General features: G+C 50.4%; 1 protein-coding gene across 4 annotated transcripts in view; it reads left to right on the forward strand.

The window, feature by feature from the left end:
• MLLT6 (MLLT6, PHD finger containing) overlaps positions 1 to 13,497 on the forward strand; it is a 75,037-nt gene that overhangs the window by 57,022 nt on the left and 4,518 nt on the right. For 3 of the 4 annotated variants that reach the window (XM_077314217.1, XM_077314218.1, XM_077314220.1), the window contains 9 exons: positions 2,838 to 3,022; positions 5,254 to 5,371; positions 6,011 to 6,077; positions 8,143 to 8,282; positions 9,449 to 9,637; positions 10,162 to 10,250; positions 10,660 to 11,030; positions 12,064 to 12,163; positions 12,787 to 13,137. In XM_077314217.1, coding sequence (XP_077170332.1) covers positions 2,838 to 3,022; positions 5,254 to 5,371; positions 6,011 to 6,077; positions 8,143 to 8,282; positions 9,449 to 9,637; positions 10,162 to 10,250; positions 10,660 to 11,030; positions 12,064 to 12,163; positions 12,787 to 13,137 — 1,610 coding nt within the window. The remainder of the gene's footprint in view (positions 1 to 2,837; positions 3,023 to 5,253; positions 5,372 to 6,010; positions 6,078 to 8,142; positions 8,283 to 9,448; positions 9,638 to 10,161; positions 10,251 to 10,659; positions 11,031 to 12,063; positions 12,164 to 12,786; positions 13,138 to 13,497) is intronic. The other variant, XM_077314219.1, reaches the window with a different exon arrangement.

A 13,497-nucleotide genomic window follows, 5' to 3' on the forward strand; every position in this document is an offset into this window, starting at 1 on the left:
CATCGTTTCCTGAAACCGTCAGAACAGTTCTGTTTGACGGGCCCTGCAGAACCGTTTTGAATCCCGCAGGGCTCTGATCTCGCTGCTGATATTTGGAGAGTTCAAAGCCCTCTCCGCCAGAGCCAAAGCTCCCTTGGTTGAGAAGGGCCTCCATGCTTGGGAAGGAGAAGTCCTTTCCCAGGACCACGTTCTTGAAGAACTGCAGGGTGAAACCCCATTCACAGGGCAAGAATTTCCTTCCTAAAAACCATCTTCAAGTATTTAAAAGGCTGCCATGTAGAGGATGGAGCAGAGTTGTTCTCTCTTGCCCCGGACGGACGGACCAGAACCAATGGGATGAACTTAATTCAAAAGAAATTCCATCTCAACATCCGGAAGAAGTTCCTGGCAGTTAGAGCGGTTTCTCAGTGGAACAGGCTTCCTCGGGAGGTGGTGGGTTCTCAGTCTTTGGAAATTTTTAAACAGAGGCTGGAGAGCTCAAGGGGATGGCAGGTGACAGCGGATGAGCAATAGGGCTGTGAGTGTCCTGCATAGTGCAGGGGGTTGGACTAGATGGCCCAGGAGGCCCCTTCCAACTCTATGATTCTATGGTGATCTCATGGCAGATTGGTCAGTACCTCTTTGGAAACTCTGAGCAGCGGGGAGGTCGCGGTGGAGAAGACTGCCAGGTGTATGGTAGAAGCTGTCCGATTTTAATAATAATAATAATAATAATAATAATAATAATAATAATAATAATAATAATAATAATAATGAAATTAGCTGTGTCAAAGACAGCTGTGGCAGAAAAAGGGTTAAAGGGAAGGAAACTGAAAGGCAAGACGGGCAGCGGTTTTGCCTATCTCTGTGCCAGCTTGTTTGCAGATGCTACTAATGAGGTCAGAGAGAGAGAGAGAGAGAGGAGAGGCAGCTGATGGGCGGAGCTGCCGTTTACTCGATTTCCTAATTCAAATGGGTAGCCGTGTGGGTCTGAAGTAGCACAATAAAATCAGAGTCCAGTAGCACCTTTGAGACCAACAAAGATTCATTCAAGGCGTGAGCTATCAAGTGCAAGCCCTCTTCCTCAGTCAGTTGTGGGTCTTAAAGGTGCTACTGGACTCTGATTTCCTTGTTCGATTTCCTGGTGACAGCCACCTTCGCTCTCCTGGCCTAAGGGCAGGGGTGGAGCTCGAGGAGGAGAGACGGAGAATCCGGGCTGTAAAGCCCTCCCGTAATCCTAACCTCAGGCTGTACATTTCTTTCTTTTCCTCGATTGTGTAAGGAGAGGTGGATCTACCAGTTAGCTGGCAATCCGGGTTGCCTGTTTTCACAGACTCTGACGTACTGCGGATTGCAGCCAAGTTGAGCTCTCCCCGTGAGAGAACCATCCGGGAGACGTTATTTGCCAATTTCATGCAGCGTGTTACATTTGCACATTAACAGTTTAGGTGGACACATGAAACGTACCTGAACTGCACACCTACGCGTGTCCTGTGCAGACAGGTGTAAGGAATGTAGGGAGATGGGGCTTGAAGTAGGTATCTTGGTGTAATGGTTTAGGGCCATACGGGGTTTGGGAACAGGGTACCCGAGGGACCGTCTAACTCCTTTTGCCACACGAAGTTTTATATTTATGGAGAGCTTTAAAATGTCGTACGCCACCCCAAGCCTATTGGGGAGGGTTGGTTTATCAAGCTTCTAATAAATACACAAACTGCTTAGGGGCATGATCTCTCTCGCACCGTGGCCAGTCCAAGTTTGAGTCTAGTGTCACCTTGCTTTTAGATTGGCCTCACCTCTCTAAATTGTGCTGGCGTCACAGTTAGAGGCACAAGGAGGGGAACTTGGGTCGCGAGTGACGTCACAGGTACTGTCCAGGGCGGTTGTGCTGATTCCAGGGGATATTTCCAATGCTGCTGTTATTTTACTCTACTCTGGTTAGTCTGGTCTTGGAGTCCTGAGTTCAGGGGCGGGCACGGCTGCTTAAGGAGGATGTTGACAGCCCAGAACGTATCCAGAGGAGGGTGAGGGGTCTGGAGACCGAGTCTTGTGAGGAAAGGATGAAGGAGCTGGGCAGGCTTAGCCCAGAGAGGAGATGCCGGAGTGGTGCTATGAGAGCCATCTCTGATTATTTGGAAGGCTGTCATGTAGAGCAGGGGTAGTCAAACTGTGGTCCTCCAGATGTCCATGGACTACAATTCCCAGGAGCCCCTGCCAGCAGGGGCTCCTGGGAATTGTAGTCCATGGACATCTGGAGGACCACAGGTTGACTACCCCTGATGTAGAGGATGGAGTGGAGTGGTTTTCTGTTGACCCAGAAGAGTTAGGGTGAACTTTCTGACAGCTAGAGCGGTTCCTCGGTGGCACAGGTTAATGCCAATTGCCTCTTTGGGCTCTGGAAGAAATTTTCCTCGAGGTCAGATTTGAGGTTTTTGGCCTTCCTCTGGGCATAGGGCAGAGGTCAACGGGGGAAAGTTCAGGGGAGGTAGCTGTGAATTTCCTGCACTGGGCAGGGGGTTAGATGACCTTTCCAGCTCTCTGTTTCTGTGATCATGCTAGGTGGAGGGAAATAATTCCTCTTCTCAGCAATCTGTACATCATGATTTGAAAGCAGGAAAAATACAAAATCTGCATCCTGCATAACGTACAAGAAACAGAAGTTTGTTTGTCCGGGCTTTGAACCGGGGAAAGCTTTCTATATCTGTAAAATGGGACCATAACAGGCATGCCTTGCTTAGGGAGGGTGACAGAGGCAGAAGGCATGTGATAATTCTGAATGGGCGATCAAGTGGCAAGGGAGACACCCTTTCCTTGGCGTCCAGCTGCTCCTCAAGTTCTGCTTGGATTTCTTGCTGCAGGGATCTACACGAGCAACAAGGACCCAATTTCGCACGGGGGTGGGGTGCTCCGGACTGTGTGTAGCACCCCCCTCTCCTCCAGCCTCCTGGGTCACCAAGGCACGTCATCACTCCCCCAGCTCACCCGTTCGCCCTTCGCAAGCACCATTCCAGCAGCCTCCTCTTCCTCTGTCTCCACAACCCAGGTAAGTAGAGGAGGTGTGGATCAGTGGCAGAGCATCTGCTTTGCACGCCAAAGGTCCCAGGTTCAATCTCTGGCAGCTGTAGTTTAGTTTAGGTGCCATCACTAGTTATTTTAAATCTGGCCTGAGAACATAAATAGAGTCCGCTTGGGTCAGACCAGAGTACGGTCTCACACAGTGGCCAATCCAAGTTTGAGTCCAGTGGCAACTTTAAGACCAACAAAGTTTTGTTCAAAGCGTAAGCTTAACAAACAGCAAAATGAAAAAGTTTACCAGATTCCAAAATGAAAAAGGGATCACACTCTTCGTTTATAAAGAAACCCAGTCTCAGTGTTGATTGGCTGAGGCTTCTGGTCTCACTTCCTGTTTCATTGTTGATTGGCTGAGCATGTTGATCTCACTTCCTGTTTCAGTGCTGATTGGCTGGGGCTTGTGCTATCACTTCCTGTCTCAGTGCGGATTGGCTGTGGCTGGTTATCTAACTTCCTGTTTCAGTGCTGATTGGCTGGGGCTTGTGCTATCTTTTCCTGTCTCAGTGCTGATGGGCTGTGGCTGGTTATCAAACTTCATGTCTCAGTGCTGATTGGCTGAGACTTGTGCTTTTACTTCCTGCCTCAGTGCTGATTGGCTATGGCTGGTTAACTAACTTCCTGTTTCAGTGCTGATTGGCTGAGTCTTGTGCTTTCATTTCCTGTCTCAGTGTTGATTGGATGAGGCTTGTGATCTTATTTCCTGTCCCAGTGTTGATTGGCTGAGCATGTTGATCTCACTTCCTGTCTCAGTGCTGATTGGCTGTGGCTGGTTATCTAACTTTCTGCTTCAGTGCTGATTGGCTGAGTCTTGTGCTTTTACTTCCTGTCTCAGTGTTGATTGGATGAGGCTTGTGCTATCCCTGTCTCAGTGTTGATTGGCTGAGCATGTTGATCTCACTTCCTGTCTTAGTGCTGATTGGGTGGGGCGTGTGCTATCACTTTCTGTCTCAGTGCTGATTGGCTGGAGTTTGTGCTATCACTTCCTGTCTCAGTGCTGATTGGCTGGAGTTTGTGCTATCACTTCCTGTCTCAGTGCTGATTGGCTGTGGCTGGTTATCTAAGTTCCTGTTTCAGTGCTGATTGGCTGACTCTTGTGCTTTTACTTCCTGTCTCAGTGTTGATTGGATGAGGCTTGTGATATCATTTCCTGTCTCAGTGTTGATTGGCTGAGGCTTGTGCTCCCTCTTCTTTTCTCAGGATTCATTGGCTGATCCATGTGGTCTCTCTTCCTGAATCAGTTTTGATTAGCTAATGTTTGTGGTCTCACTCCCTATCTCAGTGTTGTTTGGCTGACTTGTGTTCTCACTTTCTGTCTCTGTGTAGATTGGCTGTAGCTTGTGATCTCACTTTCTGTCTCATTGATGATTGGCTAATCCTTGAGGTCTCACTTCCTGTCCCACTGTTGATTGGCTGAGGCTTGTGATCTCACTTCCTGCCCCACTGTTGATTGGCTGTGACTTGAAAAAACCAAATCATCCACATAGAGAGACCCTTTGTTTAGGTGCAATTCCAGGGGAAACATAGTGAAGGAAACATATGTGTCAAAATGGGAGATTTTCAGGCTGACATACCTTTAATTGTAGAATGCTGAGAGCAGTGATAAGGACTAGATCTCAGCTAATTGCCTCTGCCCCTAACTCTCCCATTTTGACATATTTATTTCCTTCACTATGTTTTCCCCTGGAATTGAACCCTAACACAGGGTCTCTTTATGAACAAAGTTTGTGATCCCTGTTTGATTCTGGAATCTGTTTGGCATTTCCATTCTGCTGGATGTTTATTTCCTGCTCACGCTTTACCTAGAGCTATGGACTGGGAATTCCCGTTTCATTTTCTGTGAGGAAATTGTAATGCAGGATGTCCTTGTTTCTTTGGACCAATAAACTCAGGCCCTGCATGATCCAGAGCAGAAAGGGCTACCTCTTAATGTAACGCCTGGCTTCACTGACCAGTGTGTTCTGCTATTTGTTGTTCTGTCTTGAAACCAAGCAGAGATCAAGCTTGCCTGAGGTTTTTGATGTGCAGGAAAGGGCTGCATTTTTGTAAAGGATAACTGACATCCCTTCAGAACCAAGTGTTAGGGGAAGTACACACACACACACACACACCAAATGCTTGTATAAGGTATCTTGGGAAAGTTGTATTTTATTTTCGAAGGCTGGGATTTATCTCGCCTCTCCCTTGTCTTTTCCCTTTGCCCAGGTGTTCTCGCTGGCGGGACCGACATTCAGCCTCCCCTCCTCGCACATTTTTGGAAGCCCCCTCACTTCTGGGCTGTCCATCAACCCCTTGCTGAACCAAACAGAGAACAACCAGACAGGTACACGAATCAGAAAGTCGCACGAACTCTGCCAAAAAATGATCCCTTGGTCAGAGTGTTCATTTTGTCCTGTCCCTGTAGCATTCTTTCTCCATCTGTTTATTGTGGACAAGATGTATGGGGATGAGCAAGTTATGGAAAAATGTTTCCCAGTGTGCTTCTTTTACAGCAAAAAAATCCACTATTTACAATATGAATGTGTGCGGATTTGGACGTAACTGTATGTACTGTACGGTAAATGTTTATGCATTGTACAGTAGCTAAGCATCGGAAACAGGGCCAGAGGGTCTTAGGGAAATGAACACGAGGGGCCATGCGCATGCGCCTGGGAAAATAGACGCTTCGCAGTAACTGTGCTAGGCTGCCACCTGGTGGCGGGTTGGAACACAACATCCTTTCAACCTGGCAATGGGCGTCTTCCAGTTTTGCAGGGAGGTTTTAACCAATAGAGGAAAGCAGTGGCAGACCACCGCTGTTTGTCACTCGGCATGTGGATGAAGTTGCCATGAATTATCATATATAGTTTGACTCCTAGCACTGAAGTGTTGGTGAAACTAGGATTGGGGGCCGGGGGGGGGGAGGTTTACTAATTGTGTTTGGTTTGTTTCTCAAACCCTTCGTTTATATTTCCCCTTCCAGAACCAGATATAGAAGACTGTAATTTTGCTTGCCGAGGGTCATCACCCCAAGAGAGCCTTTCTTCCATGTGAGATTCTTTTCTTGGCGGGGCAGGAATTGGGGGTGGAAGGGGTGGGGCCAGGGCATTGATTCATTTTCAAGAGTGGGGTGAGATATACGTCTTGAGAGTTGAGCTTGGCGCTAGGGCTTGCTTTGTGATGGTTTGCAATAACTTCCTTAGTTCAGATGCAGCTTTTGGGGTGGTTACAAATTGGTACAAACAGCTGCATTCCTTTCCCCCCCTTTGCCGTTTTCTCATGGGAAAAAGACTCCCGTAAGCTAGCTTTACGCCCACCCACCCTCACACATAGGCACATAGGCACATAGGCACTATGAGGCACATAGAGGTACCTGTATTTTCCCTCCAGGGGTGTAAAAGGAGTTCAGGAGTGTTTTTTTTTTCTGTTGAATGAATACCAGGGGAGGAAAGGCTTAAAGATTACCGCATACTGTTTTCCTGACGAATGAAGCCGGTTGCTGGAGATGGTAATTGTCGTTCCCACTCCCCCACCATGCAAAACCCATGCTCTCAGTTGGGGGCGCCCAATGTGGGGCAGGAGCTGTTAATTTATTTTTTATTTATTTATTTTAAAGTTTCTGTGCCACCCGTCACATCAACATGGATATTCAGTGAAAGCACACCATTAAAACATCAAACAATACAAAAACGTTTTGAAGCACGGACCCCATAGAGGAGGGAGGGAGGGGGAGGAAAGGACGAGGGAGGGCCAGATCAGATGTTCCAGCTGTATTTCCATGGGCCTCAACCATGTGCTTGGCGGAAGAGCCTCTTAAAGGCCCCGTGGGACTCTCCAGGTTCCGTCAGGGCCCTGATCTTCCCCAGGAGCTCATTCCACCAAGTAGGCGCCAGGGCTGAAAAAGGCCCCTGCCTCTGGTCAAGGGCAGCCGTGGGTCCTCAGCCCCAGATAAGAAGCATTCTTCTCTGGGGCTGGGGATGTCCAGCCGGTTAGCATTGGCTGATCCAAGTGCTCTCCAAGGGATGTATTCAAATAGGTGGCCCCTCAGCTACGCAGGGCCTGGTGGGGAGGAAAGGTAAATTAACCTCCCACGTTCACTTATTTTTCTTTCCAAATTGTGCAGTACTGGGGGAGGGAAAAATGAGATTCCCCACATACAAATACACACACACAAGTCGTTGCAGGTCCCCCACTTACCTGAGGACCATTCGATTGCAGAGACAGCACTGGGAAGTAAAAGTATGCTGCATTTCTGAATTTTCAGAATCAAAGCTTACATTTAAAGAGGGAATGAAAGTTTCTAGCTCTTAGGGCTGGAGGGGGGGGGAGGGAATACCTGAAGAAATCTAAAAGGGTTGAACCTGTAGCTGAGAATGTCAGAATGCCAAATCAGCAAGCTTTCTGCATACTAGAGGGCTGGCCAAATGGAATCATCCAAACTAGAAATATTCAACCAATTGGCTGATACAAAAATGTAATCTTTTTGGTTATAATTATTATAATTATTATAATTATAGATATTGCCTTCATCTCTATGATGTACAAACATAAACCAAAACGGTGTAATATTTCCTTGAATTAAACTAGAATTACTTAATAACATTGGGATATGACTCAGTCTTAAGTAGGTGGAAGTTTGCTAGCTTAATCCAAGGAAATATTACATGTGTAATATTTTTTCTAATTTTCTAATACTTTGTAATGATCTGTTTTAGATAAAATACCACTGAGGAAGAAAACAACTTTGAAAACAGGCTATTGAAAAAGAAATGTTTTTTTCCTTTATCTGAAAACCGTTTTGGTTTATGTTTGTACATCATAGAGATGAAGGCAATATCTACAGAATAAATTGGAATAATTATAACCAAAAAGATTACGCTTTTGTACCAGCCAATGGGTTGAATTTTTCTTGTTTGGATTATTCAAACAAGCAAACTTTGGCAACACTCAATCTTAGACTCAAGGTTTTTATTTGTGTCTTTGAGTGCCTGACCGGGGAGAGGGGGGGGACACCTTGCATTCTTGGGGTGGAATGGGTAGAATGAATGGTTTGTCACGGAACAAGGAGGGATGCTTCTGACGGGTCTTTTCCCTCCCCTCCCGGCCTCCCTGCAGGTCCCCCATCAGCAGCCTCCCCACCCTCTTCGACCAGACCGTGTCGGCCGGCAGTGGGGCTCTGGAGAACGTCCCTCAGGCAACCCCAAACATTGAGCAGCTCCTGGAGAAACAGGGCAACGGGGAGGCCGGCGTAAACAGTGAGTCCGAAGGGAAGGGCCCTCTGCCTGTGGGTGAACATCTGTATGATGTAGTGGTTGGAGCACTGCTCCAGGAGTTGGGAGGCCTGAGTTCGAATCCTTGCTCTGCCAGAGATCTGCTTTTTCCATGCTCTTTCGTGAATGATCTCCCACACACTGTTTCAAAAATAACTTGGGCTTTGTTTTAGGTTTTCATTGTTCTTTCAGGGCCTTTGGAAGCGGGCTTGTGACAGATCCTAGTGCCAATGATCAGTGCTGTGCTTTGACCCAAAAAAAGCGAGGCAGGAAATAGCTTCGTGATTGAAGCAGGGGCCAGCCAATCCGCACTGTGCAAATCCGGCTGTCCCTCAAAGCACAAACCAATTTCTCTCCCCTCCCCAATTCTGGCAGGAGGCTCTATTTCAGGGGTCCCCATCACAGTGCCCACAGGTGACATGGGGTGCCCACCAAGTGGATTTAGAAAATGGGCGGGGTCAGGTGTGGCTTTTCCCAGCAAGGCTCCTGATTGGCCGTTGGATATTGAATCGGCTTTTTAAAAGATTGCTTTGGCAGCAGCTTCCCTCACAACACAGGGCTCCTCACCGCGTGACTCATGGCAGCCATTCTGTGGGTGTGCTGGCCATGTCGGGTCAGAATTCCAGTGTTGTCTGGAGGTTTGAAAAAGGCTGGGGACCCCTGCTGTGCAGTGTCTGTAAACTTCCATTCAGGCTCGCCACTGAGGAAGAAGGAGGGCTTATAAAAACCAACTCTTCTTCTTAAATGGTTTTTATACCCCGCTTTTTTCTGCCCGAAGGAGTCTCAAAGCGCCTTACAATTGCCTTCCTTTCCTCTCCCCACAACAGGCACCCTGTGCGGTAGGTGGGACTGAGAGAGCTCTCAGAGAACTGCTCTGCAAGAACAGCTCTTAAGAAAACTGTGACTAGCCCAAGTTTCCCCAGCTGGCTGCATGTGGAGGAGCGGGGAATCAAACCAGGTTCTCCAGATTAGAAGCTGCCATGCCTCACCACTACACCAGGCTGGCTCTCTTGCACACCTGTGTGTCTTCTTTCCGCCCCGACTCTAACCCTATCACTGCTGTTGTCTCCCCAACTCCCCTCTCCTCCCAAATCCATTTGGCTTCCCCCCCTCCCCGCCCCTTCCCCCCTTCCGCCCCACGTTTTCTGCAGTTGTAGAAATGCTCAAGGCGCTCCATTCACTGCAGAAAGAGAACCAGCGACTCCAGGAGCAGATCATGACTTTGGCCGCCAAGAAGGAACGGCTGCAGCTCCTGAACGTCCAGCTCTCTGTCCCTTTCCCTGTGGTCACCACCAGCAATGGCCCTGTGAGCCAGGCCCAGTACATCCTGGCCCCCAATGGTAAGACAGGAACCCCGCTCCTTCCCAGGGGTAGCTGGCATTTGAGTCTGCAAAACGAGAGAGATTCTTTGCTGCACACTCAGGCAGATTGCGGAGGCCTGTTGGGTGGACGTCCTTCTGGCAGATGAGCGAAATTGATAATCCCTTTAAATATTGCAGACATATGGGTTTTCATTGTCATTTTGTCATGGGGAATTCTTGGAGGCCAGGTCGGATTCTGTTAACCAGTAGGTCATGTAAACAGACAAATCAATTCTATAAATAAGTTACCGAGAAGGATGGTCCAAATCTGCCTCCCAGTCTGGAAGCCCTGAGGCAAAGATGGCCAAGCGGTGACTCTCCAGAGGTCCATGGACTACAATTACCATGAGCCCCTGCCAGCGCGCTGGCAGGGGCTCATGGTAATTGTAGTCCATGGACCTCTGGAGAGCCACTGCTTGGCCCCTCCTGCCCTAAGAGGTGTGAGGACAAACCGGGCTTCTGTACTCTGCACATGTCAATGGACCTGTTGTTTTCTCCTCTAGCGTGCAACAGTGACTCCCTGAGTGCCAGCAAGAGCCCCCCCAGCAAGAACAGCTTTGGCATTGAAAACTCCCTCTCCACTTCCTCCGAGGTATGGGACGTCGGTTTCCTGTTCCCCTTACCTGCGTAACACGGATTCCGGGGCAGCTGGAGGTGGCCTCGTTGTGAGGCAAGGTGAACCGGCTAGCCCGGAATCAGTAGTGTGATAGAGTGGCTGGAGTGTCAGGTTAAGAATTGGGGGATCCAAGTTCGAATTCCCACTCTGTGCTAGCAAACAATAGCTCAGTAAGTTTTAGCAAGGAGCCCTTCTCCGAATCATGTATGTAAATTGAGGGACGTGGTGCATATCTGCCGCGTACACTGCAGAATTCTGCCCTGGAGGGAGAATTTTATTTGGCTGGGTGCAAATCTGGGGCGGGGGGGGGGGTGCAGTGGCCTTGGACACAATCTCTGCTGTGCCCCCTCTGATTCTCCTCCCTTCCCTTCCCTCCCTCGACCAGGATCCTCATTCGGGCTGTCCCAGCAGGAGCAGTTCTTCCCTGTCCTTCCACAGCACGCCGCCCCCCCTGCCCCTGTTACAGCAGAGCCCCGCCTCCCTTTCTCTGACCACTGGGGTGCAGCAGCAGCAGCAGCAGCAGCAGCCACCGGTGAACGGCCTGGCCAGGGCGGTGGGGACCACCCTCGGAGGAGGCGCCCCAGTCAATCACAGCCTGGTGGAAGGCCTGCTTGGGAGCCTGGCTGGGGGCCAGCAGCTCCCCGTCAACGGTATCCTCGGGGCCCTGAATGGGACGATGGCGGCACAGGCACAGAGCCCCCTCCTGGCACAGACCAGCGCTCCCCAAACCCTGCAGCTCTCCACCAACCAAAACAGGTATGCTGAGCGGAAGGAGGAGGCAGCTTCCGCAAAGCGGGAAGCTCAGGAAAGGCACCGGCAAAAGGGAAGGGCTGAGCATCTGCTTGGCTTGGTGAAGGCTTGGTGAAGGTCCCCGGAATCAGTCCCTGGCGTCTCTAGTTAGCGGCACCAGGCAGCTGGTGATGGGAGAGACCTCGGCCTGAGACCCTGGGGAGCCGCTGCCACTCTGAGTAGGTAATGCTGATCTCAGTGGACCAAAGTAGTTGATGGTAGTCCATGTGAAAGGGCCTTAGGAGTTCTGGTGGACAAGAAGTTGACTAGGAGCCAGCAGTGTGATGTGGCAGCTAAAAAGGCTAATGCGATATCTGGCTGCCTGCTAGGTGCATAGAATCGAGAGCAAGGGAAGTTATAAAACCACCCTATTCCCCATGGGTTAGGCTTCATCTGGAATAGTGTGTCCAGTTCTGGGTGTTGCAGTTCAAGAAGGATATTGATAAGCTGGAGCTTGTTCAGAGAAGGGCGACTAAGAGGGTTGAGGGGTTGGAATCCGTGCCTCATAAGGAGAGGGTGAGAGAGTTGGGTATGTGCAGCTTGGAGAAGAAGAGGAGGGCCAGGGGGGATGGGATAGCTGTGTTTAACCACGTAAAAGGTAGACCTGTTGAAGAGGGAGCATCTTTAGAGAGAAGGACTAGGACTAGGACTAGGGTTCAAATTATGGGAAAGGAGGATCCACTTCAATATTAGGAAGCCTTTTCGGTCGCCGAGGACTGTCCGTAGATGGAATATGGAGCATCGGCGGGTGGGGGAGTCTCCTTCATTGGACGTTCTTAGGAGATTGGATGAGCACCTGTCAGGAGTGGGTGATTTTTGAGGTGGGGGGCTGGGCTGAAGGGACCTCTGTGGTGTCCTCCAGCTTTGTGTGATTCTGAAAGGCCTGACTCAGTAGAAGGCAGCCTAGGGCGTGTTCAACGGCAGGAGATATTCCGCCTGCCTTAACTGGGGCCGCTGGGGTCTCCCGGGCGTGTCTCCTCATCTCCTTCCTCCTCTCCAGCATCAGCCACCTGACCGAGCATCAGCGCCATCTCCTCAACCAGCATGAGGTCCAGCTCCAGCAGCTCCAGCAGCTCCTCACGTCGCAGCCCCTCAGCCCGGTAGGTGGCGCCTCACCAGCCCATGCAATCGACTGGCCTGGCCATCTCCGGTGGTTCCGCCGGGAAACGGAGGGGAAAGAGGGACATCCTGGGCTTCCTGGTGGGCACTGCGGAAGAGACGGGCGGCTTTGGGGGGCATTCAGAAAGCGGGAACTGAGGGAGGTGGAGGGAGAGCCGACGGTGCCGTGGCTCACAGACTGTGAGGCAGGTTTATTTCTCGACGTCATTTGTTACCTCACGTTTTCTCCCCGATGGAGAACCAAGGTGATTTACACCATTTTCCTCGGTTTTATCCTCACAAAAGCCCTGCAAGGGAGATAGATTCCAGTGGGGAGTTGTGCCCTTATTCCTTCTGCCCCCTTTCCTCTCTTCTCAAGCCTGGAAGCATTTTAGGGCATCCTCTTTCAGGAGTGGCTTTCCTTTTGGGGGGGTTTTTTGAACATTTTTTTTCTTTGGAGGGGGGAAAAAAACTCTGAACCTGCTCAGAGGCAATCCGCGCTGGGGGCCAGAGCTTTGTCGGACAAACCGAGCACCCTCAAGTGTGGGAATCGTCCAGGTCCAGTTTTCTGCTCTGGGGACAGCAGGGAAGAACTGTGCATGATGGGTCCTTTTCTGCCTCCCAGGAACAGCAGGCCTTGGTGTTCCAGATGATCCAGCAAATCCAGCAGAAAAGGGAACTGCAGCGGCTCCAGATGACCGGTTCCTCCCAGCTGCCCATGGCCGGCCTCTTGCCGGCGACCTCCGCGTCCCTTCTCCATCCCAACAGCGCCGCTCCGTCGGCGGCCAGCAACACGCTGCTCGCCTCCATCTCTCCTCAGCAGCTCAATCCGGCCGGTTCCTTGATGACTTCCTCGCCGCTCAGCACCCCGGGCAACAGCCTGATGTCAGCAGGCACAGCCATCCCCGCTGTCCTTTCCGCACAAACAAACCCTTTCCTCAACCTTCAGGGAGACAGCAGCGGTCAGAAGGGATTGGTGAGTGTCTTGCCAGCAAAGCAGGGGGCCGGCCAGCCATTGGCTGAGCTGCTGTGATGTCACAGAACGTCCGCAAGGAATCCGCATTTCTGAGAAAGAGGGGCGACCTGACGATACAGGGAGAGAAGCAGTCAGCCGTTTTGGGTTACGGGGAGGGCAGAAACATTAAACACAGCTTGGGCGCAGGGCGGATTATGGTGTGTCGGTGGGAAGTAAAATCAGAAGGGCCGGTGTGGTCCTCGGAGTCAGGAGAGTCAGAAGGTGGATGAAAGAAGGCAGATGGAGGAGAAGAAGAGTTGGTATTTATACCCCACTTTTCACAGGAATGGTGATTGTAAGCCGCTTTGAGACTCCTTCAGA

This window comes from Paroedura picta, chromosome 16 (assembly GCF_049243985.1).
Source record: "Paroedura picta isolate Pp20150507F chromosome 16, Ppicta_v3.0, whole genome shotgun sequence".
Classification (NCBI taxonomy): domain Eukaryota; kingdom Metazoa; phylum Chordata; class Lepidosauria; order Squamata; family Gekkonidae; genus Paroedura; species Paroedura picta.